This window comes from Microcaecilia unicolor, chromosome 1 (genome assembly GCF_901765095.1).
Source record: "Microcaecilia unicolor chromosome 1, aMicUni1.1, whole genome shotgun sequence".
Taxonomy (NCBI): Eukaryota; Metazoa; Chordata; class Amphibia; order Gymnophiona; family Siphonopidae; genus Microcaecilia; species Microcaecilia unicolor.
The window spans coordinates 591,715,551-591,738,674 of NC_044031.1; the positions used below are offsets into that span (position 1 = coordinate 591,715,551).

General features: G+C 45.1%; 1 protein-coding gene across 1 annotated transcript in view; it reads right to left on the reverse strand.

Annotated features, from left to right (window-relative positions):
• Positions 1-23,124, reverse strand: part of KCNQ3 (potassium voltage-gated channel subfamily Q member 3) — a 379,802-nt gene that overhangs the window by 101,668 nt on the left and 255,010 nt on the right. Inside the window, exons 3-4 of the mRNA XM_030189943.1 lie at positions 22,520-22,646; positions 10,518-10,693 (exon numbers count right to left, since the gene is read on the reverse strand). Coding sequence (XP_030045803.1) covers positions 10,518-10,693; positions 22,520-22,646 — 303 coding nt within the window. The remainder of the gene's footprint in view (positions 1-10,517; positions 10,694-22,519; positions 22,647-23,124) is intronic.

Sequence of the window (23,124 nt, forward strand, 5' to 3'; positions counted from 1 at the left end):
TAACGTTTAAAAATCACTCTCATTGCAGTGTTCTGAATATGTTGTAAAAACTGCACACTCTTTTGTAAGAAAGCACACTACTAATGAGAAAGAACCAGGCACACCCATTAAAGGGGGGCCGACCACAACCGGGCTGAAGGCCAGCAAAGACAGAAGTGTGGGGGAGGGTACAGGGAGGGCCTAGCTAGAGAGCAGAGGTGGTAGTGGGAGGGAAACAAGGGGTAGCAAGGGGAGGGGGCAGGAAAAAAGGGGAGGAGCAAGGGAGGAGGAGAGAGGAATTTGAACTGCACAGGAAGTCCTTTTGAATTTGGAAGCAGGAGAAGAGCAACCCTGGGCAGCAGCTCCTGAAATTTTTACAGGCACATGTTTTGTGTCTGCCCTGGGCAGAGCTTGTGCAGAGTACAGCCAAAGAAGCTCTTACAGCAGAGCACGATATTCCAGCAAATTGAGAACAAATTTTATGGTATGTAGACATTTAAAACTTTGTGCAAGGCATTTTAGCTTTCTCCTGCCGACCCCCATTTAGTTTTTCCAGGATGGCCGGCCATCTCGGGTTAGCTGCCTATCTCACGGCATTACGTGCACTAGGCTAGAGTCCCACATACGCTGCCCAAGGCGCATGGCAGATGGGTTTGCCACAGCGCGGTTGCCATTTTTGGCCGGCCATGCAGTGCTCACAATCTGCAGTGCATAGCACGGCACTGAGGCACGACTAGGAAGACCTTGTGCACAGTACTGAACCGAGGCACAAACTATCTCAGGGAGACGAAAACACCTTTAATGGTACGTCATTTTTGCTCTTCTCCTGCCTCAGCGGCACACCGCACGTTAAGATGCGGTGATGGCCGGCCACTAATAATTGGCCAACAGTTACGCACTATACAGCAACGGACCTTCGAGCCCCGTTGTGGCTAGCCACGCCGTGTTATCTAATTTGAAAAATAAATGCGGTATAAGCCGTCCATGCCATTACGGCGACGGACCTTAAGCCCCGTTATGGCCGGCCACACCAGATTTTCGATGTAATGCGGCAAAAAATGAGTGCAGTATAAATCGCTCATGCTGTATAAGCCGCCCAGGCCACGCAGAGCTATACAAGCCCCATTGTGGTCTGCCACGCCGTGTTATCTAATTCGGTAAAATTTAGTGCGGTATAAGTTGCCCATGTTGTATAAGCTGCCCATGTCACGCAGCACTACGGCCATGCTGTGTTTTCTACTCGGTCAACTACGCTTCATCCTAAACGTTACTTACCGGCGCCATGTCTGTATGATTGGTCTGCCATGCGATATTTGAGATGCGGGTTTTTGCAGAAACGTCCACATTGCGATCCTCGCTAGTCAGGGTCTTCTCTTGCGGGCCACTTAGGGGGAGTCCCAAATTGGCGGGACATGCGCTTCGCTACGCGTTGTAATTGCCCGCCCATACAGTCGGCCATTAACCTACAGAGGCACGTACGGCAGCGGTGAATTTCGATAGGGTGGCCATTTGCATGAGTGCCGATTGTAAAAACGGTGGCCACTTTCAATACACCGCCCATTCTGACTAGCAGTAAAATTTGGAAAAGGCAGCCAGTTTTATGGCGCTAAAATTCACTAGAATGGACATTCCAAATACAAATTTAACCGCAGCGGCCACCTTGGATACCGCACGCATTTGTGTCTTTGACACACGGCATAGGCTGGAACAATTGATATCATACCGTTTGGTGTCAGCATAGCGGGACACAGTACTTAGGGGCATCAGACAAACATATCGGTTACAGTATGCTACTCTCAGCTGCCGTTAGGACCAGGTCCACGGGGGGAAGGGTTGGTACAACAGTGTTAGTCCTAGAGGGCCATGTGCACTTAGCGGCCATTTTGACTAGAGCGGCCACGTGGACTAAAGCAGCTAATTTGAAAACGGTGGCCATTTTGATAGAAGGACCACCAGTCTTACTGATTTATCTGCCGGATTTACAGGGGCCTGGCCATTTTAATTTTAGAAGCCCATTTTGCATACGGCAGCCGTTTTGACTACCAGGCCAAATTTGAATGTAACAGCCATCGCCCGTGGGGCTTTAGGCCAGCCATTTAAGGAAGGGCGCACTGCGCAGACAGCACGCAGTCGGATATGTAGCTGTGAGCAAGGAGGGTACAGTTTACACAGGCACCATAAGATGCACGCAGCGATTGGGGAAGCCGGCGTCACCACAATCAGTTATTATGAGGTCATTTTGCTTTAAATTGTCTATTCTTTTAGTCTCTCCATTGCAGTAATGTCATTATAGTGTGCGAAGGAGACATATGCACCAGCAAGGCCAGCCAAGCGGCCCACCAAAACTCCGCCAGCTAAGACGCGGAGTGCTGTGGCCCCAGACCTTAGAAGTCACAGTGGACCTACACCACAAGCACAGACGGTGCGGGGGCCTGCAAGGGAAGTAGCAGCACCGCAGACTCCACCTCCATAGTTGCGGGGCTACCGCCAGTACCGGCAAGGGGTAAGTCTAATGACAGCAGCACACTCCTTCCAGCGCAGACGCATGACATAACTAGATATGCAGTATGGGACGATAAGAACGGGTAACGGAGCCCAATATGGCAGGACAGAATGCGGTTGTGGCACCGGTCGGTGCACAGGGGACCAGTCAGGATGTGGGAGTACTTAATCACAGGAGCGATGCATTAGGTACCGTTCTCACAATACAGGTGGATCGATATCTTCTCCCTTCTTCTGTGGGAGTTGCATGAGGAGGGTACCATAGGCAGGGATAGCGTAACAGATAAGAAGCCCAAGATATTCGGGTCCTTCATGGGCTGGTCGGAGGCTGTTCACATACTTAGGACACTCAGCTGTTGACATACTCAGGACACTCACTATAGTGAAGGAAACGGAAAGGGGCCCGGACTTGGTGTGGGATATGGAATATAATTTTAAAAGCGCATGAGATATTTAGGGGACGGGCATGGCTTAACTAAGATATTAAATTTACAAGAAAGCAGTGCAGACAATCCATTCATATCGGGTCAGCACCAGTGGTAGTCCTGTCAGGCAATGCCGTCAGGACAAAGGCAGGACGGAGGCAGCGGACATTGCACCTAGCACCCGACACGCCCGTGCGGGCAGGCATGCTGCAGGGCAAGGCAGGCTCCCCAGAGACAGGGAACAGCAATCTAGTAACACGGGACAGGGTACTGAGGGAGCTAGCGCTCCCCCCATCAAGCTTATGAGACAGGAGAAAGCAACCTATTAACTCAGGACAGGGTCCGGAAGCCATCAAGCTTCAAGGTTAGCCCGTTACCCTGACAGAACGGGTGCATCACCACAGGTTTCCAATCAGGTTGCATGATTCCATATTAGAGGACAACACCACAGTGACAACACTACCCCAACAATGCATCCTCGATTCACATGCATTGACAGATAGCTGCAGGCAAGATTACCAAAGAACTATTGCTAGGCTGCATAGCGGGGCTGTTTGAGGACCCGCCCTTCAAGGCAACAACAGTGTCTCCGCTAGGCATAATACCAAGGAAGGAGCTGGGGAAAGGTAGGCCCAGTCGTAATTTGTCCCGCCACATAGGAACATCAGTAAATGACTACATTGACCATAGCAGCTGTACAGTACAATATGCATCTGTAGACAATGCCATTCAAATAATTCGGCGGCAAGGCAACTAGGCACATTGGGCTAAGGTGGACGGAGATTCGGCTTTTCGCACCTTGCCTTTACACCCACAGCCCTTTCCCTTGTTAGGTGTCAGGTTCCAGGAGAGGTTTTATTGCGATAAATATGTCCCCATGTGTGGCCACATCTAGTGCGCATACTTCAAAGAGCTTAGCATGTTTGTGCACGGGGTAGTGGAACAACTAGCCCCCGCTAGGTCTCTGGTCCTCATCTGGAGGACTTCCTGTTCAAAGACCGGGAATCACAAGAGTGGACGGATGTGTTACAGGTCTTTATCCACTTGGCACAGAAATTGGACATCCCATTAGCCGTTGAAAAAAACAGTAGACCCACGGCGAATCCTTACATTATAGGTATTGAATTGGAACTAGATGTTCCAGACTGCCGGCTGACAAAATTGATAAGCTTGCCAGAGCGGCGAATACGAGGTGGCACTGTAAAAAAAGCAAGGCTGAAGCAGGTACAGGAACTCCTGGGTCCAGTAGGCTTCGCAATAAGGGTGATTCCCAATAGCTTTAGCAACATCGGGAACAAACAAAGCGCATTTTCATCTCAGACGTACACAGGACATCAAGCGAGATTTAGCAGGTTCTTGGCCCATGGGATTTCATTTTGGCACGATTCACCCACTCTCACGGAAACCCTGCATTTTCTTTACAGATGCGGCAGATTTACTTCCAGGGAGCGTGGTGCGCAGCAAGCTCGGGTTTCAGCAGGGACCACGTAGGATATCATGTTTCCTGGGGGGACCTGGCATATCTCACAAGTTAATTGTAATTCCCTCAGACAATATGGCAGTAGTTGTCCGCCATGCACTTCCCACAAGTTATGTGTGCAGACAGATAGTTCCGCAGTGATTACAGCTAAACATATACCAGGCAGGGAGAATGGTTATAGTGGATGCTCTTTCTTGTTTTTAGAGCGCAGACCCGGAAATGGGACCCGATGCTGCGATAGTTAACAGATATCTCGCGGACAAGATACACAACCGCACATATAGTCAACACTTAGAAGAGAAGGGTGGTACTGATATATTCCCGGCCCCCGGCATGTATGAAGGGAATTAGCAGAAACCAGGTCTCAATCATGTTCGCAGCCATCAGTTTTCTCGCCAAAGCGGTGGCTGTCCAAAATCCATCTAGGTCATTTGTTGTCATGAGACTGATGAAAGGATGGGGCAGGCCGGGAGTACCCTACCCAGGTAAAAGAAAACCCAGTACCGGCAGGGAAATGGGCCGTCTCTTTGCATCATTAGAGGAGATAAGTGACACTGAGTTTGAGGGCCGTCGAGTCAAATGCGCATTCTCATTAGCTTTGCATGGTGCTCTGCGAGTCAGTGAGTTGGTGGCTACGTACAAGCATGCCCACCATGGCATGTCCCTCTTAATACGTGACGCGGCCATTACAGCCGCGGCAACTGACCTACTTATTCACAAATCAAAATGGATCGGAACGGACATGCCCTGTCCTGAACCTTTAAGCCGACTTAAAACAAAGACCAAAGACCAGCCTGCTGATTCATACACTATGTACAGTACCCACTCATTTAGGATTAGGGCAGCTACGGCAGTGGCAGCGCTAGGAGTGTCCATAGAGGCCATCAAAAGACTGGGCCAATGGCGACCTAATGTATATAAGCGCTACATCAGACCCATCTAGTGTATACAAGCGGTACATTGGACCCATTAAGGCATCCACAGCAAAGTGATAATGGTTGCTTGCACTGTGCTAACATGTTGCTTCCCATTATATTCTGTTACAGGTATCCATATCCAGAATGAGCTGCAGCGGATTTGGATATGCGGTCACTCATCACTTGTATGTACATTGGGCACAGGGAAAGGCGGTGGGCGCATAGAAGGGCAGCAGTGAGACCGAACAGTGAGAGCCTGGGTTGTCAGAGCGATAGAGGAGCCAGGGCGATAGAGTAGCCATAACAGGGTATAGGTAAGGGAGGGAGGCTTCAGGCATTCTTGTGTGCATTAAAAGTCATACGATCCCACATGACTTGCGAATAGATACAAGCCATAGCGTTAGGGCATGACCGCAGCCAGGAGGGGTGGGGGACCACGGCAAACGAGGTGTCGTTGCCGTGGCCTGTGGCGTTAGACTACAATGTTTACGCACAGCCAGCAATGGGTACACAGCAGCTTGACACATAACAGTTACAAGTTTGGGGTAACTACTGCTGCAGAAAGAGTTGTGTGGAAAATTATCAAGTTGATGCAAATGGTAGGCTTGCATGTGAGCAGCCTTGTTATAAGGAAACAACGTGTATACAGCTTGTCTCCTGGCTTGGGCGGCCGGGAGGCCTAGAACGTCATTTTGTAAATGTGGTAGGTGCCTCCTTCAACGGGAAACAACGTGTATACAGCTTGTCTCCTGGCTTGGGCGGCCGGGAGGCCTAGAACGTCATTTTGTAAATGTGGTAGGTGCCTCCTTCAACGGGAGACACCAAGTGACATCGGGTGCTTGGAAAACAGCACAGGGGGCCACAGGGGCTTGGTACGGCTTGGCCTGTGGCCCAGAATATGCAACTACGTGTAGAAGCTGTGTACCCGGGTAGAAATGCATGCTGGCATAATGATTAGTAGAAGATGTAATGTAATTTGTTTAAGTTGTAACAATTTTGATGTTCCTGGCTGCGGCCAAAATAAATCCAATTCTATCGAAGATATGGCTTGTAGTGTGGTATTGAAGGGGCGGGGGTTGATACGTCTGAGTGTGTGCCGAATGCCCGAGTTGAGAACCAGGCACACCCATTAAAGGGGGGCCGACCACAACCGGGCTGAAGGCCAGCAAAGACAGAAGTGTGGGGGAGGGTACAGGGAGGGCCTAGCTAGAGAGCAGAGGTGGTAGTGGGAGGGAAACAAGGGGTAGCAAGGGGAGGGGGCAGGAAAAAAGGGGAGGAGCAAGGGAGGAGGAGAGAGGAATTTGAACTGCACAGGAAGTCCTTTTGAATTTGGAAGCAGGAGAAGAGCAACGCCCACCCGCCCACCCACTTGAGAGGCAAGATTTGTCGCAGCGAGGCGTTAGACTACAATGTTTACGCACAGCCAGCAATGGGTACACAGCAGCTTGACACATAACAGTTACAAGTTTGGGGTAACTACTGCTGCAGAAAGAGTTGTGTGGAAAATTATCAAGTTGATGCAAATGGTAGGCTTGCATGTGAGCAGCCTTGTTATAAGGAAACAACGTGTATACAGCTTGTCTCCTGGCTTGGGCGGCCGGGAGGCCTAGAACGTCATTTTGTAAATGTGGTAGGTGCCTCCTTCAACGGGAAACAACGTGTATACAGCTTGTCTCCTGGCTTGGGCGGCCGGGAGGCCTAGAACGTCATTTTGTAAATGTGGTAGGTGCCTCCTTCAACGGGAGACACCAAGTGACATCGGGTGCTTGGAAAACAGCACAGGGGGCCACAGGGGCTTGGTACGGCTTGGCCTGTGGCCCAGAATATGCAACTACGTGTAGAAGCTGTGTACCCGGGTAGAAATGCATGCTGGCATAATGATTAGTAGAAGATGTAATGTAATTTGTTTAAGTTGTAACAATTTTGATGTTCCTGGCTGCGGCCAAAATAAATCCAATTCTATCGAAGATATGGCTTGTAGTGTGGTATTGAAGGGGCGGGGGTTGATACGTCTGAGTGTGTGCCGAATGCCCGAGTTGATGGGGAAAAAAAGGAAATTGTGAGTTTTTTACCCTGCTGTTTCAAAAAAGAGTGACATGGGAAATATTGTTGACATTTCTCATGTCATTTCAAATAAATATCTACCTTTACCAGTCCTTGTACCTCGCTTCTACTCCTTGAGCCAGTCAGAGCTAGGAACACTTCAGAGGCAGCATTCACAGCCACAGGAAGGACCAGTACCTTTCATTGTGCATTGGAAAATATCTTGGGCAGATACAGGGAGTGCCACCTTCTGAATGTACCCCTCTCACCCCAGATAGAAGGGGCAAGTTGGGTTGGCAGCAGGCCATACAGTACACCTGGTTTGCACATACATAGAGATCTGAATGGTGCTCCTTGTCATGCGGTATCCCAGGCAACCACACTGTTCACCCAACTAAAAAGCTGACCCTAATGACACTCAATGATTCATATGTAGAAGGGTGGCAGAGGGAATAATAGTATGTGTCCCCTGGTCAAAGGACTGCCATTATCAATATATGCACTGGAGAGAAAGGGGAAGCAGTTCAAAATAGGGGTAGGGATCAAAGGGGGCGATATTTAGACCATGAGAGTTAGACTGGCTAACTCCCATGGTTGGCACTAAGCACGGATATTCAATGCTGGGCCGTTTCTGGTGACTGGCATTGAACATCTGTTTTATTTTTGCCCGGTTTGAAGATAACCGGCTAAGTCTCTTAGCTGGTTATCTTCAAACCTGCCAAAGATATGCCAGGTTTTCAAGCGGCCAAATATGGCCACTAAACCTGTTTTAAAAATTGGTGGATAGCCAGTTATTTTGCATTGATATAACCGGATATCCGTTAACCAGGGATATTCAGCGGGGGATAGCCAGTTAAGCAATATTTAACCGGTCAGCAACCATTCTGGCCGGTTAAATAGCGCTAAATATCGGGCGGGAAGTATTTATTTAATTTATTAAGATTTATTTACCGCCTTTTTGAAGGAATTCACTCAAGGCGATGTACAGTAAGAATACATCAAACCTAAGCAATAGACAATTACAGCAGTAAAAATATTCAAATAACAATACAAAGTATGGCATGGAGGGGCATAATCGACCAGAAACGCCTATCTCCATGGGCGTTAATCTCCGAGAACGGGTCCGTGAAGGGGCGGAGTGAACCGTATTTTTTAAAAAAAATAGACGCCCATGCTTTATTCGCCAAGGTGTGAGCTGGGCGTTTTTGCTTTTCACCGATAATGGAAAATGAAATCGCCCAGCTCAAAAACGAATAAATGCAAGGCATTTGTTCGTGGGAGGGGCCAGGATTCATAGTGCACTGGTCCCCCTCACATGCCAGGACACCAACCGGGCACCCTAGGGGGCACTTTTACAAAAACAAAAAAAAAGGTAAAAGAGCTCCCAGGTGCATAGCACCCTTCCCTTGGGTGTTGAGCCCCCCAAATCCCCCTCAAAACCCACTGCCCACAAGTCTACACCAGTACTATAGCCCTAAGCGGTGAAGGGGGGCACCTACATGTGGGTACAGGGGGTTTGGGGGGGTTGGACGACTAGTAGCATTAAGCAGCACAATTGTAACAGGTAGGGGGGGGATGGGCCTGGGTCCACCTGCCTGACGTCCACTGCACCCCCTAACAACTGTTCCAGGGACCTGCATACTGCTGCTTGGGAGGAGGGTATGACATTTGAGGGTGAAAGTAAAAAGTTGTGAAACATCATTTGTTGTGGTGGGAGGGGGTTAGTGACCACTGGGGGAGTCAGGGGAGGTCATCCCCGACTCCCTCTGGGGGTCATCTGGTCATTTAGGGCACTTTTTGGGGCCTTATTCGTCAAAAAACAGGGTCCAGGAAAAGTGCCCTAAATTCTAGCTACAAACGCATCCATTATCGGCGAAGGGCGCCCATCTCTGTTCGGGTGATAACCACGCCCCAGTTCCGCCTTCACCACGCCTCCGACACTCCCCCGTCAACTTTGTCCGCATCCGCGACGGAGTGCAGTTGAAAGCGTCCAAAGTTCGGCTTTCGATTATGCCGCTTTATTTGTTTTTGTGAGAAGAACGCCCATCTCCCGATTTAGGTCGGAACTTGGGCGTTATTCTCGTTCGATTATAAGCTGGATAGTATACTACTTACAATGTCAACATAATACGTAATAAAACATTTTAATAGACAGCATAAGGTATAAACAAAGATGAAACATATAGATAGGTAAGAGAGTAAGAGGAGTTAGAAAATAAGGGGACTGATTTAAAAAAAGTTGCACATGAAGTCAGAGAAGTGATTACCGTATTTTTCGGACTATAAGACGCGCTGGACCATAAGACGCACCTAGGTTTTAGAGGAGGGAAATAGGAAAAAAAAATTTTTTCCTTTTTCCCTCCTCTAAAACCTAGGTGCTCCGGTGCGTATTGTCCGAGTTCGGGATCGCCCTCCCCTACTCACGTCACGCGATGTTCTCTGGTGGTCTAGTGACGTCGGGGCAGGAAAGAGCCCCCTCTTTCCTGCCCAGCGCGCTGCTCTCCGTCCTCCTGTATGTATGCTGCCTGACAGTCTCGGCGAGATTCAAAATGGCCGCCGAGACTTCAATTCTCGGTGGCCATTTTGAATCTCGCCGAGACCGTCAGGCAGCATACAGGAGGACGGAGAGCAGCGTGCTAGGCAGGAAAGAGGGGGCTCTTTCCTGCCCCGACGTCACTAGACCACCAGGGAACATCGCGTGACGTAAGTAGGGGAGGGCGATCCTGAACTCGGGGGGAGGGCGATCCCGAAATCGGACCTCGCTACCTTCGGACTATAAGACGCACCCCCCATTTTCCTCCCAAATTTGGGGGGAAAAAAGTGCGTCTTATAGTCCGAAAAATACGGTAAATATTATCTCAGATAGGGTAGGAATGGATAAACATGTCTTGCTGCAGTATATGCAGCCCTTGTCACTCCATGTGTGTGTGAGTGAGACTAACAAGTTAGTTACTTCTTCCATTAAAGGTCTGGTAGCTTTAAAAAAGTGGTTCATAATACTGAAGCTCTAGTTTGCGCTGACTCTAATTGAGCAAGAAGCGAAAAGGAGAATGTGCTGGACAAAATAATAGAATCTTTCCCATTAGTCATTACAGTTTCACACTATTGGTTCCTTTGAAGATTTTCGTGTAGGTAGATGGGTTGCCCAATGCCTACAGAAAACGCACTTACTTTGCTGTGTGCACAGATAGCTGATCCCAAAAGTTTCCATGTCCCTCCTCTCCTGTCCATGCGAAGCATTCGAAGGATTTGTAGAAAACGCAGACTGCGAAGGGATGTGGCCAACACATGAGACTGGTTTTTCCCAACAGCCACTACTGGCACAGAGGCAATGAGAACGAAGATATCTGAGAAGCAAACCAAGCAACCAGAGCAAATGATTACATACAGGACACTAAGGGGTCCTTTTATTAATCTGTGGTAAGCACTAGCACCAACAAATGCCTTACCACAGGGTGCACGCCTTTTGAAAATCCAGATACACAATATTGACCGGTTCACCTTTATCCACATGTTTGTTCACCCCTTCAAAGAAATGTAATAGATTGGTGAGGCAAGATTTCCCATCACTAAATCCATGTTGACTTTGTCTCATTAATCCATGCTTTTGAATATGTTCTGTAATTTTATTCTTTATAATAGTCTCTACCATTTTGCCTGGCACTGATGTCAGGCTCACCAGTCTATAATTTCCTGGATCTCCTTTGGAACCTTTTAAAAATCGGCAATACATTGGCCACCCTCCAATCATCTGGTACCATGCTTGATTTTAAAGATAAATTACATATTACTAACAATAGTTCTGCAAGTTCATTTTTCAATTCTGTCAGTACTCTGGGATGAATACTATCCGGTCCAGGAGATTTGCTACTCTTCAAGTTGTCGAATTGCGCCATTACATCCTCCAGATTTATAGAGATTTTATTCAGTTTCTCTGACTTATCAGCTTTGAATACCATTTCTGGTACCATATCTCTCTCAAATCTTCATCAGTTCTGTTAGAGTCTAAATGGTCATTCTGTGATGGTAAAGCCTCAGCTACCCCCATAATGAGATAAATCCTAAGAGAAGAAATAATAATCCTGACCCAAACACTCCTCAGAGTACTTAGACTTGCATAATGCACAGTACACCAGGTTAAACAAATCTAGTAATAATAATGATAACTTCAATATGATTTAACAGGACCCGATAACAAGCTGTAAGGAAACCATATTTATTTCAACTTACAGCTACGATGTTTGAGTTTTGATTTGGTCTTTGAGTATATACAACACTTGTCACAATTGTTCTTTTGAATTATTGTGATTTTGTAAGACACTTTAAGCAGAAAACAGACTTTTATAAAAATAAGCACTAGTTTAATAAAACATAGAGACATGATGTAATTGGGCCAGTATTGCAGTGGCTGCAAATAACGTTTACAGGGCGGAGCGACCTCAGTTGACTCCATAGTCAGTGTAATAGAAATGTGCAGTAGAGTTAAAATGGAGCTGTTCCATTTAAATCATACTGAAGGTCTCATTGTTGTTACTATATTTGTTTAACGTTCATTCAAGTGAGGAATATAACCATTTTTCAAAACAAAAAAATATGTATCTTTATTATTTTTTTTTAATGGCTATTTGGTAGATGTTTTTGTGGCCTGTGCATTTACCTTTTTCATCCATTTTCGGAATTAAAAAAAATGTCCAAGTGAAAAGTGCACAAATGCACAAAATCAATCCATTGGGGTGTAGGAGGAGCCAGCATTCTTAGTAGACTGGCCACATAGACATCCCAGGAGAGCAATAGCGCACCCTAGGGGGACTTCAAATAAATGCTCCCAGGTACACATCTCACTGTTGCTTCCTTATCTTTTCTGCTGAGCCCCCCCCAAACCCACTACCCTAACTGTACACCAATACAATAGCCCTTATGGGTGAAGGGGGCACAAATATGTGGGTACAGTGGGTGTCTGGTGAGTTTTGGAGGGCTTGTAGTTTCCACCACAAGTGTAATAGGTAGGGGGATGTATGGGCCTGGGTCCACCTGTCTCCAATGTACTGCACCCACCACTAGACTACTCAACGGACCTGCATACTGCTCTAATGGACCTGAGTATAGAATCTGAGGCTGTTATAGAGGCTGGTAAGTAATATTTTTAATCATATTTTGGGGGGGTGGGGAGGTTAGTGACCACTGGGGGAGTGAGGGGAGGTCATCCCATCATTTAAGGCACTTTTTGTGGCTTAGTTGTTAATAAAACAGATCTAGACCAAACATCTAACTTATAACCCTGGATGTTTTTACTTTGTTCCATTATGGCAGAAAAACATCCAAGTATTAGGAATGCCCATATCCTGCCCTTAATAAGTCCCTGATTTGAATGCACTTCTGATGGACTTCATAGAAAAACATCGAAAAACTGGTTTTGAAAATACCGATTTTGACGTTTTTGTGAGAAAAACATCCAAATGCAGATTTGTGCCACTTGGACATTTTTCTCCTTTGAAAATGAGCTCCATAATGTACTGTGCATTTTACAAGTCTAAATACATTCAGGAGTGTTTGGACCAGCTATCCCTGTGGCATGAGGTGTGCTAGTTCATGCTTCTGCTATCTTTTCATGCTCTTCAAGCAAGTACATAAGTAATGCCACACTGGGAAAAGACCAAGGTTCCATCAAGCCCAGCATCCTGTCCACGACAGCGGCCAATCTAGGCCAAGGGCACCTGGCAAGCTTCCCTAATGTACAAACATTCTATACATGTTATTCCTGGAATTGTGGATCTGTGCTTGTCAATTCTATAAATTGGCACCTCAATTGAGGTGCCCAATGCCATGCGTTTAGCACCAATTCTATAACTGCTTCTTGGTGCCAAGACTCCATTATAGAATATTAGCATATGTCGACGTCAGCACATCTATGTTTAGGTACGCCTTCTTATGCCATGTCAAGCTGGTGCACCTAAGAGTGCCAAGTAACAAGTATAATTCATACTATTCTCTAAACTAACCCACATATTCTATACATGGCGCATTAAGTTGATCACACTAATTTGGCTGCAAAGCCAAACTACGTGCACAACTTAATTAACAAGCCAATCAGTGCCGATAATTGAATGTTAACAAGTAATCAGTATACTAATAATTATCCCGGCAACTACTTCCTTAAACAAAAATGCAGTAGCAAGATCAATTACATTTCCAAATACTTTCACAGGTTTTTCAAGGTATTATCGAACATTTCCAAATATTTTCCCTTTTTTTTGGGGGGGGGGGGGTATAGTGACATTGATGCTGTGAATTCTGATGATCCTTTAAAAAAAAATTTAGGAAAATGTTTGGAAATATTTGATAATACCTTGAAAAATCTGTAAATGCAGATTTTATACAATACACTTTCTAGGTGTATTCTATAACGTGGTGCATGTAAATTCTAATGCACACAGTCAAAAGGGGGCGTGGCCATGGGTGTGGAATGGGCAGATTGTGGGAGTTTCAAAACATTATGCACACTATTATAGAATACACCCAATCTGTGCATAACGTAGGTGCAGGTGCCTAACTTAGGCATACTTTGTAGAATCACGCTAACCACATGATTTTATAGCACCAATTTTTAAGGCACCATATATAGAATTTCTCCCTAAATGCATAACTGGGAGAAACACCCATGCTTCACTCATGTGTACACCCCTCTTGCAGTTAGGCACTATGGCATTTAGGTTCTACCTTATAGAATAACGCCTAGTGAATACGGGTGCCTGTCAATTTATGGTGTCTTTGTTATGCATAAGTGGCGCCTACCTCTAGGCACCAGTTTATAGAACTGCCTCGTTGTGTTTGTACCATAACAGTGTGGAATGGGTTACCAAAGTAGCTTCCAGCATTCATTCTAGGAGGCATGCCAAGCATCCACTACTCTTTCTGTGTAAAATATATATTCAGAACTTTTTCCTGAGTAGTCTACTATCAGGTGCTTCATGTCAGGACTCATTGTTTTGCAACATCATTTCAACTGAAAAAGATTTCCTTCCTGTGCATTACTAATTCTTTCAAGTATTTAAACATCTTTATCACATCTCCCCCATCTTTCCTCTCCTCTTAATCTCACTTAATAGCATTGTTCATTTTGTCTGCACTTTGCCTCGGGATATGTCTATAGGAAAAATTAACCATTCTGAAACAGCTCTTTGCAATCACCCCCACCCCCAGGTATTATCAGGTGTCTTAAAGACATGATGTGTTTTTAATTTGCTTTGTTAGGAAGGCAGGCAAGTTATTATCCTTCTGTACTTCTCAGAGATTTGCCTATTTCATTCCTTGGGGAGGGCAGAGAGGAAGCCATAATTAAGTTTTCAAGACCAGAGATGAGCATTGTGAAGATCAGCTTAAGCACGGTGTGCTTCCAGTGCGACAACTCAGAAATTGACGTTCCAAAACAGCAGAGCTAATTCTGGATTATGGAAATCAAAAAAAAAAACAAACCTCTGCCATCATCCTTGAAGTGGATTTTTGAAAAGGTTTGAACTGATTCATCTCCCAAGCACATGCAATGAGCAAGCATCTGAAGTCAAAGCTTTTTTTCCCCTTACTTTACTGCTGTTATGTAACTTTTATCATAAGTACCGAGAAGATTGCAGATGCTAGATCAGACAAAAAAAAACAGCACCACGGGCCTTTAAAAATGGAACACAGTTCTTTAATGAATGAGCCTTGACAAAAAGACCCGACACGGGCCGTGTTTCGGTGACTAGCACCTGCGTCAGGGGTCACAGTGATGACGTGGAAAACTTGGGGAATAACTCGAATATATTCCTCTACAATATATTATTCCTTACCCCACGTCTCATATAGTAAAAGCTACAAAGCACCAAGGCACTTTCACTTTCTGTATCCAAATGGATGTCTTGTTTGGACTTTAGTTTGTAATTCGTTCCCTCTCTTTTGTTATATCCAGATGCTAGATCAGCCCATAACCATTGAGAAAAGTTTCATTTTAACCAGCTAAACAAAACAGAGAAGACTAAAAACAATATAGGAAGGGTAATTCTATAATGGGTGCCAAGGAATTTAAGGGCAATTGTACAACTGAGTGACTCCATTCAGATGCCCAAAGAACATGGGGTAGGAGCCTAATCTATAACGGAGCCTGGCACCCAGATTCCATTTATAAATACAAGCGTAACCTTTACATGTCCTCAGATACACCAGACACCATAGACCTGGTCTAACTATGAAGATATAAATATGGCAGGTAGGGACATAGCTAGACACCCAATTTTGGGTAGGCTTGAGCCCCAAGTGGGTGAGCATGAGAACCCTGCCTCCTGTCAGTCAGCATCTCCCCCTCCCCAGGTTCCCCCCCCCAGGCGATCCTGTATCTCCCCCCATGCAATCCGGCATCTCTTAACCTCAGTCCCCCAACTTATTAAGCTTTTGGGAAAGCTAAAGTGAAAATGTGGGTTTTGAGAGAAGTCTTAAACCCATTATCAGCTGAAGCCGGCCATCTCGTAAGCACGCCCACATCCCGCCTTCACTACCCTGCCGACACACCCCCTTGAAGTTTAGCCGCCTCCGTGACGGAATGCCGACGAGTGTGTCCAAACGTCGGCTTTCGATTATACCGATTTGGCCGGTTTTAGGAGATGGCTGGCCATCTCCCGATTTGTGTCGGAAGATGGCCGGCTATCACTTTCGAAAATAAGGTGGATAGTAACATAGTAGATGACGGCAGAAAAAGACCTGCATGGTCCATCCAGTCTGCCCAAGAAATGTGCCACTTTTTTGTGTATACCTTACCTAGATTTGTACCTGTCTTTTTCAGGGCACAGACCGTACAAGTCTGCCCAGCACTATCCCCGCCTCCCACCATCGGCTCTGGCACAGACCGTATAAGTCTGCCCAGCACTATCCCCGCCTCCCAACCACCAGCCCCGCCTCCCACTACTGGCTCTGTTATCCAATCTCGGCTAAGCTCCTGAGGATACATCTTTGTAAAGTGTGTTCATATAATAGTAACGTGAGTAACATAGTAGATGACGGCAGAGAAAGATCTGTACGGTCCATCCAGTCTGCCCAACAAGATAAACTCATAAGTGCTACTTTATGTGTATACATGACCTTGATATGTATCTGCCATTTTCATGGCACAGACCATAGAAGTCTGCCTAGCACCAGCCCTGCCTCCCACCACCGGTGCTGCCACCCAATCTCCGCTAAGCTTCTGAGGATCCATTGCTTCTGAACAGGATTCCTTTATGTTTATCCCACGCATTTTTGAATTCCGTTACCATTTTCATCTCCACCACCTCCCGCGGGAGGGCATTCCAAGTATCCACCACTCTCTCCATGAAAAAATACTTCCTGACATTTTTCTTGAGTCTGCCCCCCTTCAATCTCATTTCATGTCCTCTAGTTCTACCGCCTTCCCATCTATGGAAAAGATTCATTTGCGGATTAATACCTTTCAAATATTTGAACATCTGTATCATATCACCCCTGTTTCTCTTTCCTCCAGGGTATGCATGTTCAGGTCAGCAAATCTCTCCTCATACGTATTGTAACGCAAATCCCATACCATTTTTGTAGCTTTTCTTTAGACCGCTTCAATTCTTTTTACATCCTTAGCAAGATACAGCCTCCAAAACTGAACACAATACTCCAGGTGGGGCCTCACCAACGACTCGTACAGGGGCATCAACACCTCCTTTCTTCTGCTGGCCACACCTCTCTCTATACAGCTTAGCAGTCTTCTGGCTATGGCTACCACCTTGTCACACTGTTTTGTCGCCTTCAGATCCTCAGATACTATCACCCCAAGATCCCTCTCCCTGCCTTTACATATCAGACTCTCACCGCCTAACATATACATCTCCCGTGGATTTCTACTCCCTAAGTGCATCACTTTGCATTTCTTCGCATTGAATTTTAATTGCCAAACCTTAGACCATTCTAGCTTCTGCAGATCCTTTTTCATGTTTTCCACTCCCTCCGGGGTGTCAACTCTGTTACAAATCTTGGTATCAGGCGTAAAAAGGCAAACTTTACCTTCTAACCCTTTGGCAATGTCACTCACAAATATATTGAACAGAATTGGCCCCAGCACCGATCCCTGAGGCACTCCACTGCTCACCTTTCCCTCATCCGAGCGAATTCCATTAACCACCACCCTCTGTCGTCTGTCCGTCAACCAGTTCCTAATCCAATTCACCATGTCAGGTCCTATCTTTAGCCTGTCAAGTTTGTTCAAGAGCCTCCTGTTGGGAACCGTCTCAAAAGCTTTGCTGAAATCTAAGTAGATTACGTCTATAGAACGTCCATGATTCAATTCTCCGGTCACCCAGTCAAAGAATTCTATGAGATTCATTTGGCATGATTTACCTCTGGTAAAACCATGTTGTCTTGGATCTTGCAACTTATTGGCTTCCAGGAAATTCACTATCCTTTCCTTCAGCATTGCTTCCATTACTTTTCCAATAACCGGTGAGACTTACCAGCCTATAGTTTCCAGCTTCTTCCCTATCACCACTTTTGTGAAGAGGGACCACATCCGCTCTTCTTCAATCCCACTGAACCTCTCCCGTCTCCAAGGATTTATTAATCAAATCTTTAAGAGGACCCGCCAGAACCTCTCTGAGCTCCCTGAATATCCTGGGGTGGATCCCATCCGGTCCCTTGGCTTTGTCCACCTTTAGATTTTCAAGTTGTTCATACACACTATCTTCTGTGAATGGTACTATATCCACTCCATTCTCATATGTACTTTTGCCAGTCAATCGGGGTCCTTCTCCAGGATTTTTTTCTGTGAAAACAGAACAAAAGTATCTGTTTAGCAAATTTGCTTTTTTTTCATCATTATCTACATATCTGTTCGCAGCATCTTTCAGTCTCACAATTCCCTTTTTAGTCTTCCTCCTTTCACTAATATACCTGAAGAAATTTTTGTCGCTCCTCCTTACATTTCTAGCCACTTGCGCTTTCACCAGACGTAGCTCTCTCTTGGCTTCTTTCAGTTTCATCTGGTATTCCTCTCCGTGTTCCTCTTCTTGAGTTTTTCTGTATTTCATGAATGCCAACTCTTTAGCCTTTATTTTCTCAGCCACTTGCTTGGAGAACCATATCGGTTTCTTTTTTTTCTCTTGCTTTTATTTACTCTCCTTACATAAAGGTTTGTGGCCATAGTTATAGCTTCTTTGAGCCTGGACCACTGTCCTTCCACTTTTCGTGTGTCTTCCCAGCTCATCATCTCCTTCCTCAGGTATTCCCCCATTTTACTAAAGTCAGCATGCTTGAAATCCAGGACTTTGAGGTTTGAGTGGCCGCCCTCCACTTCAACTGTTATATCAAACCAAACTGTTTGATGGTCACTGCTGCCCAGGTGGGCACCCACTTGTACATTTGACACACTATCCCCATTTGTGAGCACCAGATCCAGCGTCGCTCCCTCCCTTGTGAGTTCCGTCACTATTTGTCTGAGCATAGCACTTTGAAAAGCATCCACGAACTCTCTACTTCTTTCCGATTCCACAGATGGAACTTTCCAATCTACATCCGGCAGATTGAAATTTCCCAGCAACAGCACTTCTATCTTCTTTCCCAACTTTTGAATATCTGTGATCAGATCTTTATCTAGTTCCTCCAATTGTGTTGGAGGTCTGTAGACAACACCCACGTGGACAGAGGTTCTATCATCTCTTTTTAAGGTGATCCATATCGCTTCTTCCTTTCCCCAGGCCCCTATCATTTCAGTCTCTGCAATATCATTTCTCACATACAGACCTACTCCTCCACCTTTATGACCATCTCTATCCTTCCTAAATAGATTAGATTATAGCCTGGTATGTTTGCATCCCATTCATGGGAAGCATTGAGCCATGTCTCTGTGACTGCAACAACGTCTAAGTCTGCCTCTAACATCAGGGCTTGCAGGTCATGAACTTTATTGCTTAGAGACTGCGAGCATTTGTGGTCATCGCTTTCCATCTACATTTCAGTGGCATTTTTATCTTCTGTTTAGTTTTTTTGTTTAGTCTCACTTCCTGCTGAGTTGGTAAGAAGTGATTTGCTAAGATTGTTGTTTTCATTGCTTTCTTTTCTACTGTCGCATCTTGTCTTTAGCTTTTGCTGGGGGTGACCACTTGAAGTGAACTGCCTCCATATGCTGTGGTAGCTCCTCCATATAATGGAGGAGCTACCACAGATCGACAGATTCTCCTATGTTGCCAACCTTTCAAGTTTTAATCATTGCACCCCCCCCCCCCCCCGGGATTCTATATATGGCACCCAAATTTAAGCGCTGCCGAGATGTGCATGCAACTTAATTAAGATTTTGTGTATTATGCGTAATTCTATGGGCAACCAGTGTTCTGTTTTTAAAAGTGGTGTAACATGATCAAATTGTTTACTGCCAGTGATCAGTTTAACGACAATGCTTTGCATACGTTGTAAATATCTAGGACTAAATTCTCTATATGGCTTTGAAAAATTGGCGCTAACAAATGAGCGCTAGCACAGATCTACATCAACTAAAACCTGGTGTAAATCCTCACACCTAAATTAGGTACGGACCTGCCTTATTCTTTGACACTGTGCACAAATTCTAGGAATGCCCCGACCTACCCAAGCCATACTCCCTTTTTGGATCTGTGTGTATACATTGACAAGCATATCTTTAAAGAATTCTAACTAAAAAATGCTCTTGTAAATTTTAATTATTGCCAATTAGCACTGATAATTGATTGTTAGCACCCAATTGGCAATAATTGGCTCATTATGCAATTAAATTATGCATGCAAATTGGTCATATGCCCAAATTTATGCATGTAATTTCTAGTCCCATATATGGAATTAGGTGGCTAATGTTTCTCATACAGACCCTTTGAATAAAGCTTTGCAGTAATCTAGATGTTGAATGACCAATGCACGTCGTGCAACCGTAAAAAGTACAGTAGTAATGAATCAATTGCAAGGGTGTCCAAACTTTTGCGATTGCCATAGTCACTTTTTGATAATTTTGAATCTGTTAAAATCATCAAATTAATAATTATGAATTAAAATTTGCAGAAAGATATTGCATTTTATAGAGGTTGCGTCAGCTTCTGTTCAGTTAAGATTCACTGACACAATTTTAGGTGGGGTGCCTAAACTTTTGCAAACAACTATAATTTTTCTATATCTGTATTGCTCAATTTGGAGAGGACATGAATGAGCATCTCTCTGAACTATTGACAACTATTCCTCAGGAAGATTCATGAAACAGAGTTCTCTGTCGAACAGCAATCATCTTTTTTAAGATTAGTTACATGGTGTCAGTTTGACTACAATTTATATTGCCTATTATGGTGCATTGAATACACTGAATTAGATGTTTTGCATTTCTAGAATTTGAATCAGTAAATGGATTATTCTTCACTTGCTGGAAATTGATACTATGAGGGGCATAATCGAACGCGAACGCCCATTTGTAAAAACGTCCATCTCCGAGAACGGGTCCGTGAAGGGGCGGGCCGAACTGTATTTTCGAAAAAAATGGACGTCCATCTTTTTTTTCGAAAATACATTGGATTAGGGCGTTTTTTGAGCTGGGCGTTTTTGTTTTTTAGCGATAATCAAAACCGAAGCGTCCCAGCTCAAAAACGACCAAATCCAAGGCATTTGGTCGTGGGAGGGGCCAGCATTCGTAGTGCACTGGTCCCCCTGAGATGCCTCTATACCAGCCTCAAATATCATACCTAGCTCCATGACAGTAGTATGCAGGTCCCCAGAGCAATTTTACTTTAATTGGTGCTGCGCGGGACCCATGCAGAGAGGAAAAATCGGAAGAAAAAAAAAACAAGCAAGCAAGTGCAGTCAGGGACGTCCAAATTAAAAGATAGTAAAAGGGGGAATCGAACCAGCAACCTTTTGATTACAAGCTCAGTGCTCTAGCCAGTGCACCACTGATTAGAAGTCCTTCCCTTTCCATTAAGTCCCTCCAAGTTTCTGTCAGCCAATCACAGCTCATTTAGCTGACATCTGTGTCAGCTAAACAGCGGTGATTGGCTGACAGAAACTTGGAGGGACTTAATGGAAAGGTAAGGATGGCTAATCAGTGGTGCACTGGCTAGAGCACTGAGCTTGTAATCAGAAGGTTGCTGGTTTGATTCCCCCTTTTACTATCCTGGTAATTTAGACGTCCCTGACTGTACTTGCTTTTTTTTTCCCGATTTTTCCTCTCTGCATGGGTCCCGCACAGCACTAACTAAACTAAAATTACTTCGGGGACCTGCATACTGCTGTCATGGAGCTGGGGATGACATTTGAGGCTGGCTTACAAGTTGGGAAAAAAGTGTTTAACATTCTTTTTTTTTTTTGTGGGAGGGGGTTACTGACCACTGGGGGAGTCAGGGGAGGTCATCCCCAGTTCCCTCCGATGGTCATCTGGTCATTTAGGGCACTTTTTTGGGACCTGTTCGTGAAAAAAACGGGTCCAACAAAAGTGACCTAAATTCTCTCTGAAAACGCTCTTCTTTTTTCCATTATCGGCCAAGCACGCACATCTCTGCTCAGCCGATAACCACGCCTCAGTCCCGCCTTCACCACGCCTCTGACACACCCCCGTCAACTTTATGCGTTCCCGCGACGGAGTGCAGTTGGAAACGCCCAAAATCGGCTTTCGATTATACCAATTTGGGCACCCACAAGAGAAAGACGTCCATCTCCCGATTTAAGTTGGAATTTGGGCGTTTTTCTCTTTCGAAAATAAGCCTCTATGTAAGCCACATTGAGCCTGCAAATAGGTGGGAAAATGTGGGGTACAAATGTAACAAATAAATAAATAAAATAAATAAATATATTAATTGTAACTGAATTTAATTTGATTTTCATTCATCTTTTTTTTTTCACATTTTTAAAACAACAATGATCGGTATCCTATGATGGTGCACATGGGCACAAATGACTAAGTCAAATACATTGACATATAAGTCACATTAGCCCTTTTGAGGTGATGTGATGACACTGACGTCTTCTCTTCACTTCATATCATTATTGTTACCATATTTTTAAAATGTATATTTTATATTGATATTACTAATATAATTTCCAGTAGTGATTTTTTGGCAAGCTTTTTTCGCCTTATCCTTAAGTTGTGCCATTTTGTGCACACCCCCTTCCCCCCACAACATACAAATGAAGTTTATACTCACCCAGCATGCATAAAGGTTTCCGTGCAAACTTGAGTCTCCCTCTCCATCCTTTATACCGACAGCAGCACCCAGCAGCCCAGATTCTTAAGGCAAATTCTGCACCGAAGATGACAATGGCAAAGGTTTCCTGCATCAGAAAGCTCAGAAATTAAATTCTTGTAGACAACAACCTCACTTTTCCTTATTTTGAGACCAATGTACTGACTAGCAAAGCACTGTGCATACTACAGGCAAATTAACACATGCTGGGGTAGATATTCAAAATATTTTAAATGGGCAGGAGTGGATCATGGCTCTTTAAACTTCAATGAGCTGGCCAGCTTCCAATGTTCAGTGTCACTTAAAACCAGGTAGTGCTAATCAACCATTCCTTAACTAGCAAGTTTATGGGTGTGCGGGGGATGGAGCTTGGACGGAGCTAGCTCTTGCTAGTTAGCAGCAATATTTACCCCCCCCCCCCACCCTGTTTACTAAGCTGTACAGCAATGCCAACACAGCCCGTTCAAAGTGAATGGGCTATGTCGGCATTCGTACATGGCTTAGTACACGGGGGGGGGGGGGGGGGGTTAGTCGGCTAACCAGCTAAGTGACTGCATAAAGATAGG